Here is a 17,609-nt window from a genome sequence, read left to right as displayed (position 1 = left end):
GTTCTGATTGTTTTTAATGTTGTTTTAGAATATTCTTTTAATAATTTTAAATTGCTATGTTTTAAATTTCTTGTTTTTGTTTTTAACTAATGTTTTAATGTTTTATCTTGTTGTAAACTGCCCAGAGACATAAGTTTTGGGTGGTATAAAAATATGTAAAATAAATAAATTTTCTCTTTCCTGTCCTGAATCTGGTGCCCCGGGGCCTGATCTTTCACCCCTAACGAACTATAACTTTCCCTAACACGCATTTCATGGAAGTGACACTTTATGAGCCATAAAGACAGACTCCAATTCACACGCAAGGTACACTCTCTTAACACACAGGATAGTCCAGGTCTTCTCAACTTTGCCCCCTGCCAGCTGATTTCGGACTACAACTCCCATAATCCCCAGGCACAGTGGCCAACAGCCAGGGATTATGGGAGCTGTAGATCAACATCTGCAGGAGGGCTGAAGTTGAGCAGCCCTGGGATGGATGGTGGTTATTATAGAGGAGACGACCGTAAAGCCCAAGAAGATATTGAGGTGCCTGGGAATGTTCACCTGCAACCATGAGGGTGAAATCGAAGCCTTTCTTCACCGATTTCCGGTGTACTTGGTTGGGTAGCGTGGCAAAGCCCACATACTGTTTCTCATGGTCCTGCAGGAAGAAGATAAGACAGCCATCAGTCACAGACGACAAGAAATGAGGTGATGAACTTCTGGAGTCAGAAGGAGAGAGAGAGAGAGAGAAAGAGCTGTTCCTTCACACAACACATCACTGAACGCACACACTACTACAGGACGTGGAGGAGGGACAGATCAATTCATTTCATTTCATTTATACACCGCCCAGAACAGCTCAGGGCGGTTTATATCAAGCTGGCATACGCCGGGGTCTGTCCAGGCACAAACCAATGACAGATACCCTCCGCACACTGGACATAAAATACTGGCCTATTCGAGGCACTATTCACTGTTGGCCCTAGCTGATTGAATTTTAAGCAGCCGTAATAATGATTTAGAGGAGAGAAAGGCTACTGAGCTGATAACTTCTGCGTGTCTCCTGGGAAAGGTTACGTTACTTGATTGATGGATACGCTGATGAATGCTTTTCTAAGTAATGTCTACCAAGGCTGGAAAAGAGAGAGAGATTTATTGGTCTTAGCCCTCTCCATATTATCTGGATGGCTGTTTGCGGCTGATTAATGAGAAATAAAGTGATCCTTTAATTAGATATTTCAAGGGAATCCTAAGTTTTAAAAGGTCCAAGGGTGAAATCGATGAGCAAAGTACAAGTTGATATGGTGGAAAACATCTCCGGTCTAGCTCTCCAGAAACAGGGATGGCAGAATCCCTATTCAGACATTATGCTGTATGTGCACATGTACATGTTTGTGTGAATTCACTTTAAGAGAATCTGAGTACAGGTTCTAATTAGAATCGAATCACCCCTTGAAAGGGTAATTTTAGTCGAATTCGAATTGCATCAGCCAGATTAGAATTTGAATCAATTTGAATCTATTCAACAACCATTTGGGGTAATTTTGGCACCTTTTAAAAACTATTCAGGCACTCTGCTTGGTTAAAAAAGGTGCCAAAATAGGTGTAATTGATTCAAATCTGAATTGAATCGGCCTGTTTGGGGCCAATTCTATTTGAATTTGAATCAAATTGGCCAGTTTCTAATCCAGTTCGAAATGAATCTAAAAATTCTATTCATGCACATCCCTAGTATGTACTTACAGAACTCTACATATGTTGAACAGAACATGTGAATTGCTGTACATGCATACAAAGCTCTACACTATACACAGATTGCACAAACATAGGAAGAAGCCTTATACTGAGTCAGACCATTGGTCCATCTAGCTCAGCCTTGTCTATACTGACTGGCAGTGGCTTCTCCAATGTTTCAGACAGGAGTCTTTCCCGGTCCTACCTAGAGGTGGGTGCGATCCCTGGAATCTTCTGCATGCAAAGCAGATACAGCCCTATCCTCACATTAAAGGCAATGGGTCAACAGGGCTAGAGGGTGTTCAGAATCTGCATTTCTAGCCTTGCTAATGGAGAAAAGCTCACCTCTTGCCTGTGGGCTTCTCAGAGGCATCTGGTGGGCCACTTTGTGAGACAGGATGTAGGACTAGAAAGACCTTGGGCCTGATCCAGCAGGGCTGTTCTCGGGTTCACATGGCCCAAAGAGGCTCACAGCTCTAGGCCAGAGAGCCCTCCTCGGAGACCCACAGCACTCCTAAGTTGAGAAAGGCTACGTGTGAAACTCAAAGCCACCATCCCCTCAGTGTTTATGTTGGCTTCAGCACGAGGCAGGCCTCTTCCTGTTGCCCTCCAGGGGAGAAGAGATTCATGGGCCTCCTCCCGCCAATGGCATTCCAGCGCCATTCTACAGACACCCTGTGAATAAACCATTCATCGCTCAGGATCACTCCAGAGGTGCCGCGGGACGCTCCCTGCTTCTGTTACACAGAGACTTCTTTCTTCCAAGCCATACTACCTCCCTCCTCACTAAAGGACCAGTTTTAATATCTTTCGTCTTTATGCTTCGAGATCCTGGCGTTTGCTTTCTAAACTTGTGCCAAGAGGAAGTGATATTTTATCAAATCCTGGAGCTCTGATCATGGCCCAGGAGTGCCTTCAATAGCCGCCTTTTGCTTGCACGCACAGTCAAGCAGGATGTACGGCCACACAGATAACTCCACACATTCCAGCTAGCCCTGGTTACCAGGGATGTCCCGGATAAACCCCTGTTCTGTCCCTGTTCTGTCATTTGGCCGTGGCTTTTAAAATAGGGCTGGTCTCAGTGTTAACTCGGATGGGCAACGTAAGAACAGCCCTGCTGGATCAGGCCTAGATAGAAAGCTTATCTCGTCCAGCATCCTGTTTCCCACAATGGCCCAATAGATGCCGCTGGGGAGCCCACAGGCAAGAGGTGAGGGCAGGCCCTCTCTCCTGCTGTTGCTCCCCTGCAACTGGCATCGAGAGGCATCTTGCCTCTTAGGCTGGCGGTGACCTATAGCCACCAGACTTGGCCACTGATAGACCTCTCTTCCATGAACTTGTCTAAGCCCCTTTTAAAGGCATCCAAAGCCATCCAGCGTATCCATGGTGGATTATACATATGTTGGATTGTTATTATTATTTATTATTATTACATTTATACCCCGCTCTTCCTCCAAGGAGCCCAGAGCGGTGTACTACATACTTAAGTTTCTCCTCACAACAACCCTGTGAAGTAGGTTAGGCTGAGAGAGAAGTGACTGGCCCAGAGTCACCCAGCAAGTCTCATGGCTGAATGGGGATTTGAACTCGGGTCTCCCCGGTCCTAGTCCAGCACTCTAACCACTACACCACCCTGACTCTGGACTATGTGAATGCACAACGGCTCCATACCAATCTGCTTGAAGAAGCGTCTTCTCCAGCAGCTTTCTGCCCGTCTTTACAGCTCTTCTTTGGAGACTCTTCTCCAGCTGTTGCCACCCACAATGGTGCGATGACTAGCTTACCAGAGAGAGAACCTTCCTGGTGGTGGCCCCTGGATCTGTGGAATGCCTTCCCCAGGGGGATCTGTGTGTTACGGGCAATCCGAGCAGGATGGGGTGGGATGTGCTTTCCCTCCGCCTTCAATACAATACTGAGAGGGCCACTGCCCTCCTCCCTAGCAAACACACAGTCGCGTCTCCCTCCTCCGACTTCAGCGTTTGCTGATACACAGAACCCTTTCTCACGACGACAATGAAAATTTGTATAGCGCTTTTCCACAAAGGTTCCCAGAGCGGTTTACATAGATATGAATGAATGAATGAATGAATGAATGAAACGGCTCCCTGCCACCCAAAGGGCTCACAATGCTAAAAAGAAACATAAGATAGACACCAGCAACAGCCACTGGAGGGATGCTGTGCTGGGGATGGATAAGGAGAGTTGCTCTCCCCCTGCTCAATAAAGAGAACCACCGCTTTTAAAATGTGCCTCTTTGCTCAGTTAGCAGGGGCCCCACATGAGAGGAGAAGAGAGCTGGTCTTGTGGTAGTAAGCATGACTTGTCCCCTTAGCTAAACAGGGTCCGCCCTGGTTGCATATGAAAGGGAGACTAGCAGTGTGAGCCCTGGAAGAGATTCCCCCTCTGGGGATGGAGCTGCTGCTCTGGGAAGAGCATCTGGGTCCCAAGTCCCCTCCCTGGCAGCATCTCCAAGGCAGGGCTGAGAGAGACTCCTGCCTGCAGCCTTGGAGAAGCCGCTGCCAGTCTGTGTAGTAGACAATACTGAGCTAGATAGACCAAGAGTCTGACTCAGTAGATGGCAGCTTCCTATGTTCTATGTTCTATGAGAGCCTGGCTGGATACCTCTCCCACCCAGCTGTCAATCGGAAGAACCAGCCCAGAGTTTTACCAGGGACTGTTACCAGGAAAGTCCGCCAGTCGAAATGTAGCAGCTTGCATTTAAAACACAACCCGTTATCCTTTCTTGGATACATTTTGTCTTCTCATGCCAAGGCCAGCGAGCACAGTGGGGCAACATTGTCACTATTATTTTGCACAGGGTAACCTCACTGTCATGAGAGCTGGAGAGGATTCTGAGTTCTAAGCCCAGATTTCTCCCGGATGCTTACAACACCCATTTGACATCCGTTCCCTAGCCACATCTGGAGGTGACATTGTACAGTGTACATGTGTCTGTACACATATAGACATAGGAATATAAGAAGCTGCCATATACGGAGTCAGGCCACTAGTCTAGCTAGCTCAGTATTGTCTACACAGACTGGCAGCGGCTCCTCCAAAGTTGCAGGCAGGAATCTCTCTCAGCCCTGTCTTGGAGATGCCGCCAGGGAGGGAACTTGGAACCTTCTGCTCTTCCCAGAGTGGCTCCATCCCCTGAGGGGAATATCTTCCAGTGCTCACACATCAAGTCTCCCATTCATATGCAAACCAGGGTGGACCCTGCTTAGCAAAGGCGACAAGTCATGCTTGCTACCACAAGACTAGCTCTCCTCCTCCTGCAAGCCTTGAAAATGGAACAGGGGGCAGAGGGGGGGAGGGTAGCCAGCACCCTCCCCTTCTCTCCTTGTACTTCTGGCAAGGTGTGCATGGAACGGTGTTCCTTGTAAAGCTGGCAAGGGTCAGATCAGTCCCACGGAGCTGCTCCTATGGCAGAAGCAGGGGGAAATTGAAGCCCCAGTAATCTGCCACCAGGGACAATGGCCTCACCTTGCCTCATGTAATGGCCGCCCCGGTTTCTGAGGGCCATGAACATCTATCCTATGAGGCCAATGCCTGTCAACCCTAAACATGAGGATGACGAATATCTCTCCTCACTAGATGTAGAGCACCTTCCTTATGAGACAAGGCTACAACACCTGGGGCTTTTGAGTTTAGAAAAAAGACAACTGCGGGGAGACATGAGAGAGGTCTATAAAATCATGCATGGTGTGGAGAAAGTAGATAGAGAGAAATTCTTCTCCCTCTCATATAACACTAGAACCAGGGGTCATGCCAGGAAATTTAGGACCAACAAATGGAAATACTTTTTCACCCAATGCACAATCAACTTATGGAATTCTCTGCCACAAGACGTGGTGACCGCCAACAACCTGGACGGCTTTAAGAGGGGTTTAGATAACTTCATGGACGAGAGGTCTATCAATGGCTACTAGTCGGAGGGCTACAGGCCACCTCTGAGTACCAGTTGCAGGGGAGCAACAGCAGGAGAGAGGGCTTGCCTTCACCTCTTGCCTGTGGGCTTCTCTGAGGCATCTGATGGGGCACTGTGTGGAACAGGATGGTGGACTAGATGGGCCTTGGGCCTGATCCAGCAGGGCTGTTCTAATGTAAAGGCATCAGTAAAAGAGCCTGTAAAAGGGCACAAAGACATCCATGAAACAAAGGAGGAGGAAAACAAAGGGAGTAAAAAGGACAATGTCAAAATGCCGACGGGGAGAACCCAAACATCAAACTGTAAATCCTCTCATGGAAAGCACATCCATGGTTTTCTTATAAAGAACAGGTGATCGTAATATTGGCGATGAATCTGGCAAACTTCAAAAACATGACGGCACAAATCCAGTCCTCACTTAGTCACAATCCTGGATTCAGGCGACTCTGGATCCAGCATCACGACAGAAATGGATTGTCGTTAGAGATCCATCCTTACAGTTTTTGCAACGGCCTGTTCTCATAAGCTGCTCTCTGAGAAGGAGAAGAGCATAGTCGTATGTTCCAGTTGAGCATTTCTAGTTTGACATTAGCGTGCTTCCCCCTGGGCATTCTTAGGCACAAGATGCAGGCAGGAAGATCTTTCCCAGGAAAAGCCCCTTGGCTCCTTTTGCTCACACTGTCTTCTTTTTTCTGGCCAATCTCTCTCAGGCGGACATGATGCCAGATCTGGGTCACATGAACGCATAGCTAAGGACGCCGAAGGAAAATTACAAAGGGGCTATCCGGCACCCATTTGCAAATGGACACGTTCACCTTAAAGAAAACCACCTTTAAAAAAACACAAACCCAAAATCAGGAAAGTGGGTTACAGGAGTAAGAAGCTGCCATATACTGAGTCAGACCATTGGTCTGTCTAGCTCAGTATTGTCTTCACAGACTGGCAGCGGCTTCTCCCAGGTTGCAGGCAGGAGTCTCTCTCAGCCCTGTCTTGGAGATGCTGGCAGGGAGGGAATTTGGGACCTTCCCCATGCATGAAAGCAGGCAGGCAGGTGCTCTTCCCAGAGCGGCCCCATCCCCTGTGGGGAATATCTTACATGTAGTCTTACAGGCAGCAGCGATAGAGGAAGCTGATGAAAGACATCATCTCATACTGCGCGGGAGGAGGCCATGGTAATCCCCTCTTTTATTCTACCAAAGACAACCACAGGGCTCTGTGGTCACCACGAGTCGATACCGACTCGATGGCACAACTTTAAGCCACCTAATGGCGCAGCGGGAAAATGACTTGCCTAGAGAGCAAGAGGTTGCTGGTTCGAATCTCCGCTGGTATGTGTCTTGTATCGGGCAGCAGCGATCTAGGAAAATGCTGAAAGGCATCATCTCATATTGCACAGGACGAGGCCATGGTCAGCCCCTCCTGTATTCTACCAAAGACAACCACAGGGCTTTGTGGGCACCAGGAGTTGAAATCGACTTGACAGCAAACTTCACCTTACAATTAAATGCTTGGCAAAGGGGACAATAAATGGGTGTAGCTATAGTTGAGCAGATGAGTTCAAAGAACTCAGGCCCCCAAGCTTCTGAGGGCCCCCCCCCCCACCGCTCCATCCATCCCTATTTTCTTTATTATCTTCCTCACTCCGAGGGGCTGCTGGGGAGAGGAGTGAACACGGGCCCCCTCTCCCCTAGCTACACCCCTGGGACCATTCATGCTTGCTACCACAAGACCAGCTCTCCTATCGTTAAACATAAGCCAGGGGGTTCTCAAACTTCGTCACACTACAACTCCCATCATCCCCAGCCACAATGGCCTTTAGTTGTTTGGCAAATGATTGTTCTTTGGCATAGCCAATACCAGAGAGTAGTCTAGCAGAGTTGCTAAGAGGCTGGTACAGGAAGACCCTTGTTCGAATCTCGCCTGCGCTCTCAAGGCAAGCCCTTGCTCTCTCAGCCCGGTCCACCCCCTGCCGTGACAATCTGGGGCTCACAATTCAGACCTACCTGGCAGGTTTGTCGTGAGGATTACAAAAGGATACGATACGGCCCATGCACTCTGGGACATGCAACAGCAATGTCTATGAAATGGAATCTCCAGCAGTGATGCTGCTTAGGGACGTAGGAAGCTGCCCTCTACTGAGTCAGACCATAGGGCCATCTAGATCAATATTGTCTACACAGACGGGCAGGGGCTTCTCCAGGGTTGAATTGTGGGAGGGAATTAAGGGCCTGTACTCCCCCGTCCACCGCTTTCTGCTTCTTCCTTATTTATAAAGGCTTTGGAAGACAGACCAAGAAGACAGACCAAGGCAAGACCCCGTGCAAATTCTAGCTGTCTGCCATCTGTCTTTTTAAGAGGGTCTTTTGTGGCTGTGTCCACCCCCCTGGGACCAATCCCCTGCCCAAGCCGCCTGGAACTGGCGTCCGAAAGAAAGGTGGGCAGAACACATGGGAACGTCTTTGTCTTCCAGCCCAATTCCCCCCGCCCCAAGCAAAACGACAGCCAGCCAAATGATGCACGTCCTGCTTCCCTCCTTGCCGCGGATTAACGCCGGTGTTTGTCATTCGGCGCAACGGGAATCAAGCGACCCAAAAATACCCCAACTGGGTCAGAAAGGCACCGCCATCCCCTTTGGCAACTCACCATCTGCACCCTCTCTGCTGCCGGCCACAGTGTGGAAGAAGTCACCGGTCAAGATCCCCCAGAAAGAGAGAGGGGGAGAAACCAAGAAGCCCCCCTCCCACCCACCCTCCCACCCATACACTCATTCATACACAGGCTGATGAAATCAGACCCCCCCTTTCAAAGCGAATAGGAATCAGCTCTGCCTGAAGCGATTCTCAGAGACCTTTTCCCTCCGCAATATCCTTTCCCCCATTTCCTTTTCTCAACAGAGTCACTCGGAGATGGAGGCTGATTCCGGGAGACCCCAGGGACCACCTACTGACCCCGCTCTTGCGGCAACGGTGTCTTCCCCCCTCCCTGCCCACCTATCCACATCGGAGCAGCAGGGAAGCCGTCAGCTGGATCAAGGGCACTGGAACCGGCTGGCCTGTTGTCCCTGGCCTTTTTATAGCCTCCCCTCCCTTGTCCCTCATCCGCTGCCCCCTCCCGGCCCCGGCCTCGGCGGCAGCCTCCTTACCAGCTTGCTTCTGCTCCTCTGCCCTCCGGGGGTCTCTTCTGGGGCTAACTGCTTCTCCTCGGGCACCATGCTCTCACCCCCTCCCGCTCTCCGGCTGGGATCTTACTATAAATATACCCTGGTACCTTCAGCTTCACTGAGTGGCTTCTCTGGGTCTGTGTCCTGGGAGAAAGCAACCGCTCCACTAATCGCTCCTGAATAATGATTGAATCCATAATAACCAACGGCAGGCCAGACCGGGAGTCACCCTGGGCCAAAAAAAGAGGAAGCCCAGCCCATGCAGGCCCTCCCAGCTTTGACTAAACCCAGAAGGCAGCCACCCCCGCCCACACACACCACACACACACACCACACACCCAGAGGCCAGGGCTTTCTGCAAGGCAGAGAGCATACACAACAGCCAGCTGGCTAGAATCCCCTCGGTTTCTCTTGCAGTCTTCCTCGGAGAGGGTGGAGCAGGCAAGAGTGGGGGAAAGGGAAAAGAAGGAACAAAAAGATGACAAAGGAAACTGCAGCTCAGGGCTGTGCGGCCAGCCTGTCTTTGCCCGGGAGGGGAACGGCAGTATGGTGCAGTGGTTAGAGCAAGTTTGTTTGTTTGTTTTTGTTTGTTTGTTTCTAATGACAGGGTGGTTGCAGCTCAGATCTGTGCAGCTGGCCTTTATTATTATTATTGTTTGTTTGTTTGTTCGAGTTATTTATTTATTTATTTATTTATTATACTTAATTATATTTTTATACCGCCCAAAACCTACATCTCTGGGCTGTTTACAACAGAATAAAAACAGAAAGTAAAACATTAGTTAAAAAAACAAAACATTTAAAAGACACACACACACACGATGGGTACAGTAGTATAGTGCAATGGTTAGAGTGATTGATTGATTGATTGATTGATTATTTAACAAAAAGTGCAGGCAGTGTGCAGCTCGCCTGTTCTTTTTTCTAGATGGGGATGACAGCAGCGGTGGAGAATACTTATATACCGCTTTTCAACAGAAGATCCCAAAGCGGTTCACACAGAGCAATAATAAATAAATAAAGATGGCTCCCTGTCCCCAAAGGGCTCACCATCTTAAAAAAGAAAGATAAGATAAGACACCAGCAACAGCCACTAGAGAGGGATGCTGTGCTAGGGATGGATAGGGCCAGTTGCTCTCCCCCTGCTAAATAGAAGCGAATCGCCACTTCTAAAAAGGTGCCTCTTTGCTCAGTCAGCAGGCAAGGGCCACGCTATGCATTTCAAAATAATGTGGAGTTTGGCCCTAGGAACACCATACACTGAATTTTTAATTCCCACTGGAGAGAAAATGTGAATGGAGACTGTTGGAGGCCTCTGAAGAACAGAAAACCAGAATGCCAGCAAATTGGCTTTCCTGACACCACACCATTCCGGACGTTAAAAATAGACTTTTATAGAACTAGAGCGGGCTGTTCAGAAGTAGGAAAGAGTGGGGAACTGGGAAGTGTTCCAAGAGCCTGAAACTCCCTTTCACATGACAGCTGTTGGTTGCATCACATCACGATTAGCCGCTCCTGATTCACAGCCCCAAACAGCTTCCTTGAATTACAAAGATTTTGTTTCACTTCTTTAAGTGAGTTTGAAAGAGACCCGGAGGTTGGGATCTTCTGAACTCTATGGTAGTGTCTGCCTTTTGGGAGGCGGGAACCTTTTTTGTCAGAGATGACAAGTAACTAGGGCACGGACACACATTCTGCATACGATCCGCTGCTACAGAGAGAGCAGGTAGTTTAGGAACTGGATTAACATCTGGTATAGCCAAGAGGAGGCATACCTAATCTGGTATAGCCAAGAAGACTTTTGAGGAGACCCTGGACAGCCAGGAAAACAAACCAATGGATCATAGAACAGATCAATCCAGAATTTCCACTCGAGGCCAAAATGACCAAGCTCAAACTATCCTACTTTGGACACATTATGCGAAGACCCAGCTCCCTTGAGAAGTCCATAATGCTGGGAAAAGCTGAAGGAAAGAGAAGAAAAGGATGACCAGCAGGAAGGCGGATGGACTCGATGGCGACAGCAATGAATGCGCCACGGAGAAACCTGAAAGGCCAAGTTGAAGACAGATCATCCTGGAGAGAATCTCTCGATGTGGTCGCTAGGAGTCGACACCAACTTAATGGCACTTAATCAATCCATCCATCCATTCGCCAAGAGGTTCGGGCTGCCTCCTTATTGCTTCACTTCCAGCCATCACACATGAAGCCATTGCTTTGGGCTTTACGTTTTTGCCTTTTGATAAGAAATTTAAGAAGACCAGGATATTATTAGAAGGACCTTCCTCTCTTCCCACCATCTCCTTCATAAAATGTTCTCCCATGTCGTGGAGATTCACCCACCAGGACCTCAATTCCCTTCTTAAAGAAATAGCTTCATCTTAGAGCAGGCCTGCTTAATTTAGGCGCCCCCCAGCTGTTTTTGGACTACAACTCCCATAATCCCCAGCCACAGTGGCCAATAGCCAGCGATTATGGGAACTGTAGGCCAACATCTGCAGAAGGGCTGAAGCTGAGCAGGCCTGGTCTAAGGGCACACGATACAGTTATCTTGTTGAAGCTTTTGCCTGGATGGGAGACCAAAGTATGCCATCTTTAGGGATGGGGACATCTTTAGGGATGAGGCCATAGCTTTAGGGATGAGGCCATCGCTCAGTGGCAGAGCATCTGCTTTGCATGCAGAAGGCCCCAGGTTCAATAACTGGCATCTCCAGGTAGGGCTGGGCGGGACTCCTGCCTAAAACTTTGGAGAACCACTGCCAGTCTGGGTAGTCACTACCGAGCTAGATGCACCGATGGTCTAACACCGGCCTGCTCAATTCCGGCCCTCCGGCAGATGCTGGCCTACGACTCCCATAATCCCTGGCTATTGGCCACTGTGGTTGGGGATTATGGGAGTTGTAGTCCAAAAACAGCTGGGGGGCCAAAGTTGAGTAGGCTTGGTCTAACACCTCCTATGTTCTTATGTAAGCATGAATGTGGAGAGTTGGGATAAAAGATGTAATAATTTGTACTAGCTGGGTCGGGCACAGAGCATATGCATCTCTAGTTCTCCCCCCTGCCCACCACCTTTTCCCACCCGTCCACTGCCTCCATTTTCTTTCCCCCACCTGCCCACCCACCGCCACTGTTTTCTTCCACCCTCCACCACCGTTTTGTTTCCCACCTCTCCTGCAAGCCTGTCCGCCGGTGGTGCGGCTTTCCTCTCCCCCGGCCAGGAGCTCACCCGCGAACTCTCGAAAGCTGCCACGCATGGGATTAGCAACGGGTACGCCTTACGCCTTAGAGGCCACCTAGTGGCAGAGAGAAAATGACTTGCCTACCGAGGGAAATGACTTGCCTACCAAGCAAGCATGAGGTTGCTGGTTCAAATCCCTGTGGGTACCTATATCGGGCAGCGTGATATAGGAAGATGCTGAAAGGCATCATCTCAAACTGTGCGGGAGGAGGCCATGGTCAACCCCTCCTGTATTCTACCAAAGACAACCACAGGACTCCGTGGGTGCCAGGAGTCAACACCGACTCTACAGCACTCTTTACCTTTACGCCTTAGAGAAATAGAGAGAGAGAGACAGACGGACAGACAGACAGGCTGTCTGCACCAGATGAACTAAAACGAGAAGCACCAAATACAGATGCAAATGAAGAGACAGAAGTCCCACAGTGCTGTAAACAGGTTTATTTGAGCCCAACACATGTTGGCCAAAGCCTCCTTCAGGGGCAAAATATTACCCTGTTATAAAAACACTTCTTCAAAAACAGGTAACAATATCTTAGAGCCAACAAAGCTAACATGGCACATTAGAAGATATCAGCAAATGTGCTTCATTGGCTTTGGCCACTCTAAGATATTGTTACCTGTTTTTGAAGAAGTGTTTTTGTAACAGGATTACACTGGATAATATTTTGCCCCTGAAGAAGGCGTCGGCCAACACCCATTGGGCTCAAATAAGCCTGTTTACAGCACCGTGGGGCTTCTGTCTCTTCATTTGCATCTTTTCAGATGCACCAACATCTTTCGAACAAGCAATCCCTCGCATCAAATGTATGGCAGAGCTGGGCCAAGTCAGTTTGGGCACGTCAGAATCAGTCCTGAGGGCAACAGCTGAAAACTTGCAGCATTCAACCATTAGGTCAAAAGGCAAATGGGTTTCAAGGCATGTTTGATGTCAACACTTCAGCGCAGGGGCTGGGGGGGAATCAAATGGAGGAAGCAGAAAAAGTTATTTACTTATTTTACTTACACCAAGGGTTACAATCTACCATGAACAGAAGCACTATTTTCTGCAGGGAAAGAAATTCACCAAAATCAAATCGGCTATCAACACTCTGACCAGACATTGTACTAAACCAAACCAAAGATTCCAGGTTGTCTTCACGGTTCCCTTTAAGGCGTGCGCATGCTCACACATTTTCTGACGTCCACTCAGTTAATTTTAGATCCTGCTCGGTTGAATTCTGGATGCACGCACACTGCCTTGACACTCCTGCCCAGAACAAAACTCATTCCGCACACAGATGAAAAAAATCAGAGAAAACACTGGTTGTCTTGAGTGTCATTATTCCAGTATCATTATTCCAGTATGGAAAGGATTGTATCTGCTTCGACTGAAAGTATATGCAAGATCTCAGAACCTGTGATCGTAGACAGTGAGTGCCTTCTCCGTAGCACACTGCCATCTGTGCAAGATTGCAACATCATCTCCTGACTAGGAAATTGGATAAGGCAGAGGAAATGAGACAATAACCGCCACAGACATTGATTACAAGCTCTCACGCCTCCAAAATGGTGTCTTGGTACTTTTAAATGGCATCCGCCAGACCATGCTGAGGTCTTAGAATTGCTCATCAAGGAATCCCCCCACACACACACACACACATTCACACACACAGCCTGTGCATAGATTAATACTGCCTATTTTTGCAGAATTCTGTGCATCCACTAGAGGGATGCACTCGACTATGGTCCAGGCTGTTGCTGCTGCCGCCTTCTGTTGACTGCAGATTGGAGGGTTATTTCCATTAGCTAGACAATGAGCTCTGCATGACTCCTTCGTGGAACAAGAGAAATGCAATACAATTCCAGGGGCTGTTCATCATTGCTTCGCGTCTAATAACCTCTGGGTAGTGCCGTGTTTTTCATTTTCATCTAGCATCATCTAGCGTTTGTCAATGTTTTAAATGATTTTAATTGTAAACTGCCCAGAGACTCATGTTTTGGGCGGTATAGAAATATTTTAAATAAAATAAAAATCAATGCATAATAAATCAAGGTGTGGCCATGCAGTGTCTATACATTCAAACTTGGGTGGAAAGCAGATTAAAGGCAAAGCGTGCCATCGAGTCGGTGTCGACTCCTGGCGATCACAGAGCCCCGTGGTTTTCTTTTGGTAGCATACAGGAGGGGGTGACCATTGCCTCCTCCCACGCAGTCTGAGATGATGCCTTTCAGCATCCTCAGCGGGGATTTGAACCGGCACCCTTCTGCTTCTTAGTCAAGCATTTTCCCATTCCCCCATTAAGTGGCTTTGGTATCCAGGTTGGGGGGGGGGGAAGAAAGCAAAAACCGACAAGGGCTGAATATAATGGCACCCCTCCTGCCGCTGGGTCCCATCTGCAAATAATAAATGGTGACATGGCCAAAGCTTTCCATTCGTGCTTCTCTTTTTAAGGAGGAGAGCTGGTCCTGTGGTAGCAAGCATGACTTGTCCCCTTAGCTAAGCAGGGTCTGCCCTGGTTGCATATAAATGGGAGACTAGAAGTGTGAGCACTGGAAGAGATTCCCCTCTAGGGATGGAGCCACTCTGGGAAGAGCATCTAGGTTCCAAGTTCCCTCCCTGGTGGCATCTCCAAGATAGGACAAGATTTATTTATTTTTTTAATAGAACAAGATTTTTTTATTGAACCAACAAACTACCAAAGCATACAGTACGTTGCCAAAGCACAATTATATATAAAGTGGTTGTTTGTACATGATATATCTACAAAGATTTACACACAAGGATTTGGAAACCCAGAAGGTTATGAAGTATATGCAGGTAGTACTGTAACTCGGGGGTGGGGGATTTCAAGGCACATCAGGTAATCGGGGAGGGGGGGGTGTTACGTCCAACGTCCATTTCCACAATTTGTCCCATTGCAAGATAGGGCTTTTACCTCTGAACCACTCCCTCTTCCAGCCACATTTCCTCGGCCTGATGCCTTCTCAGAGCTCTGCCTTCTCCTCCTTTCCTAAAACGCCTGCTTTTTCGGTCCTTTCAGTCTGCTCTACCTCTCTGTGACATCAGGGTAGCTCAGCCAATGGGAGACAGGGGCTTAACCATCAGTACAGTTTTCAAATCCCCCTCAGGGCATTACAACAGTGGTTCCCAACCTGTGGCCCTCCAGCTCCAGATGTTGAGGAACTCCAACTCCCATCATCCCCAAACACAATAAACTGTAGCTGGGGGTGATGGGAGTTGTAATTTAGCAACATCTGGAGGACCACAGGTTGGGAGCCAGTGCATTACAATATATTATTATCTAAAAGTTTATTTAATGCCTTTCAACAACAACAAAGTCCTCAAAGCATTATATCTATCCATCTATATATATAATTCTCTAAGGCGTATCCATGGCTAATCCTGTGTGTGGCAGCTCTCGTGAGAGTTTGTGAGCAGAAGCACCGTAGTGATTGGGCAGTTAAGATTCCATATGCAGACAGGGAGGAGGAGCCTGTGATTGTTAAGGTCAGTTGGAATGCAACTGTTACTGGTCGGAAAATGTTCTTGATTGTAGAGGAGAGGAAACTAGAGGAATGTCTACATATAGAAATATCTATATGTATATTTCTCTTAGGCGTACCCATCTCTAACCTCATGTGTGGCAGCTCTCGTGAGAGTTCGCATGCGAGCTGCCGGGGGGCGGGGAAGCGAACAGGCAGAAAAGGGCAGACGGGCAACAGAGGAGTGCCAGGGAAAGTGAGAAGGCAGCAGGGGGCAGTGAAGAAAGCGGCGTCAGGGGCCAGCGGGGGAAGAAAGTGGCAGTAGGGGCAGCCAGCAGCCGGAAAAAGCAGTTGGCCAAGCATCCAGCCAGAGGGGAAAAAACCTTGGAGGGGGGAGGGCTGAGAACAAGGGGCCGAGAACTAGAGGTGCAGATGCTCTGTGCCCGGCCCAGCTAGTATATAATCTTCTTTAAACAAATTAGGCTACCCATGTTTAGGTTGTTCCACATCAGTTCTCCCAATCTAATACCTCTCAGTTCCCTCCGCACAAAATATCCGATGATGGGCCTCTTTGCAGATTCGACTCACGTTTCTCAACACACTTTTGAACCCAAGCTCCCCACTGGTTTCTGTTTTGGTGCCAGCTTCTAAGGTCATCTCCGGCACTGACTCTGCTAGTGGCCTCTGGCATGTCACTCTCCCCATTTTCCGCCACGGAGACACTGAATGGGTTTTCTGAAGCGTTTGTCAAAGACTGTCAAAGACCCTCAGCTGAAGCTGCCCTCGACCTCCGCGGGAAGAAAATTTGGTCTGGAGTGACAAGGATCCTGTTCCCATGCCAGGGATATCAAAGCTGCAAAGTGTCACAAGACACACACACACACACACACACGGCAGGGCCAGATACACAGAACAAAGGCTGATCCTCTTCTCATATCCAATGTGGCAGGAGATGAAGAAGCCATTCTTTTGTCCTCGTATCCTTGGCTCAGGGAAACCAAAGAGCCTGGAGGTGCTTTCTCTCCATTTGACCCGTCAAGTGCAGGCACGATTAGGGAGGTTGCTATTTGATGAATGAACGAATTCTTTTTCCCCCAATGAATGCTCCATCAGTTGAACAGTACGCTTGAGATCCTTAATACTGCACGCCAGAAGTCGAGGCCCTGACAAAGCAGCAAGGGACACAGAGACAGGAGCAAGGGGCCTTTCCTTACTGAGTTCTTAGGGGCGGCCCTTTTATGAGGCCTGGTGAAGCAGATGCATCAGGCGGCAGAAACCTGGGGCACCAGCAAGGCGGCAAAATGCTCCCCACTGTCACAACCAGAGCACGTCTTTGGGTCTGCACTGTCGTTCCCACAGCAACGGCTTGCTTGCCTTTGAAAGAGGAGTGCCTCGTATCTGACAACAGTGGCTCGAACACCTGCAACAGAACCAACCCTTTTTCGTGGCCAACAGAGAGCAAGAGACAGTGAAGCTATTCACACGTGCAGGCAAAACCAGACGAAGGGAGTCCAGCCCGCTTGTGCCTGTGCGTGTCTACCACCGGGATCATGCCCGATCCTGGTGGCGCCTCAGCAGCAAACCCGCCTCTGGATCCACCCGCTTGGACGGGGTTAAAAGAGGGAACACTCCTACCTCCATTTTACTGATCGTCTGCCAGGCCCGGCTGGGGCTGGCAAACTGCATGGCTCCCAGCTGGCTTTGAAGAGGGAAGGAGGGATCCGCATAATGTACTGCGCACTTGTGCAGTGCATTATGGAAGATCCGGCCACCCAGCAACAAGAAAAGGATCGTCTGCAGGGGAGATAAGCTTTTCGACGCATCCTCCCATCGCCTCTTTGAGCCCTTCTCGCAGATCGTGAGGAAGGGCTCACGGTTTCCTCAGCTCTCAGTCATGGCTGGACAGTGTCGCCCCCTGCTCTGTGTTACCCCAAAGCTGAAAGACCCTGCAGGAGGCCCTCCGAAGGCTGGTGCCAGCCAGATTCAGCCTCAATGCCTAATCTAATACCTCTCGGTTCCCTCCCCACAAGATCTCTGATGATGGGCTTCTTTTCAAATTTGTCTCACACTTCTCAACACACTTTTGAATCCAAGCT

The 17,609-nt window shown here is 48.9% G+C and overlaps 1 protein-coding gene across 5 annotated transcripts in view; it reads right to left on the bottom strand.

The window, feature by feature from the left end:
• SEPTIN5 (septin 5) overlaps window positions 1–17,609 on the bottom strand; it is a 58,753-nt gene that overhangs the window by 17,319 nt on the left and 23,825 nt on the right. Inside the window, exons 1-2 of one of the 5 annotated variants that reach the window (XM_053279304.1) lie at window positions 8,918–9,136; window positions 547–643 (exon numbers count right to left, since the gene is read on the bottom strand). In XM_053279304.1, coding sequence (XP_053135279.1) covers window positions 547–643; window positions 8,918–9,007 — 187 coding nt within the window. In that variant the 5' untranslated portion in view covers window positions 9,008–9,136. Of the gene's footprint in view, window positions 1–546; window positions 644–2,064; window positions 2,211–8,293; window positions 8,353–8,792; window positions 9,137–17,609 lie in introns of those variants that run through there. The other 4 variants (XM_053279306.1, XM_053279308.1, XM_053279309.1 and 1 more) reach the window with 4 other exon arrangements.

The sequence above is a fragment of the Hemicordylus capensis genome, chromosome 15 (genome assembly GCF_027244095.1).
Source record: "Hemicordylus capensis ecotype Gifberg chromosome 15, rHemCap1.1.pri, whole genome shotgun sequence".
Taxonomy (NCBI): Eukaryota; Metazoa; Chordata; class Lepidosauria; order Squamata; family Cordylidae; genus Hemicordylus; species Hemicordylus capensis.
This window is presented reverse-complemented; position numbering and strand designations above follow the sequence as displayed.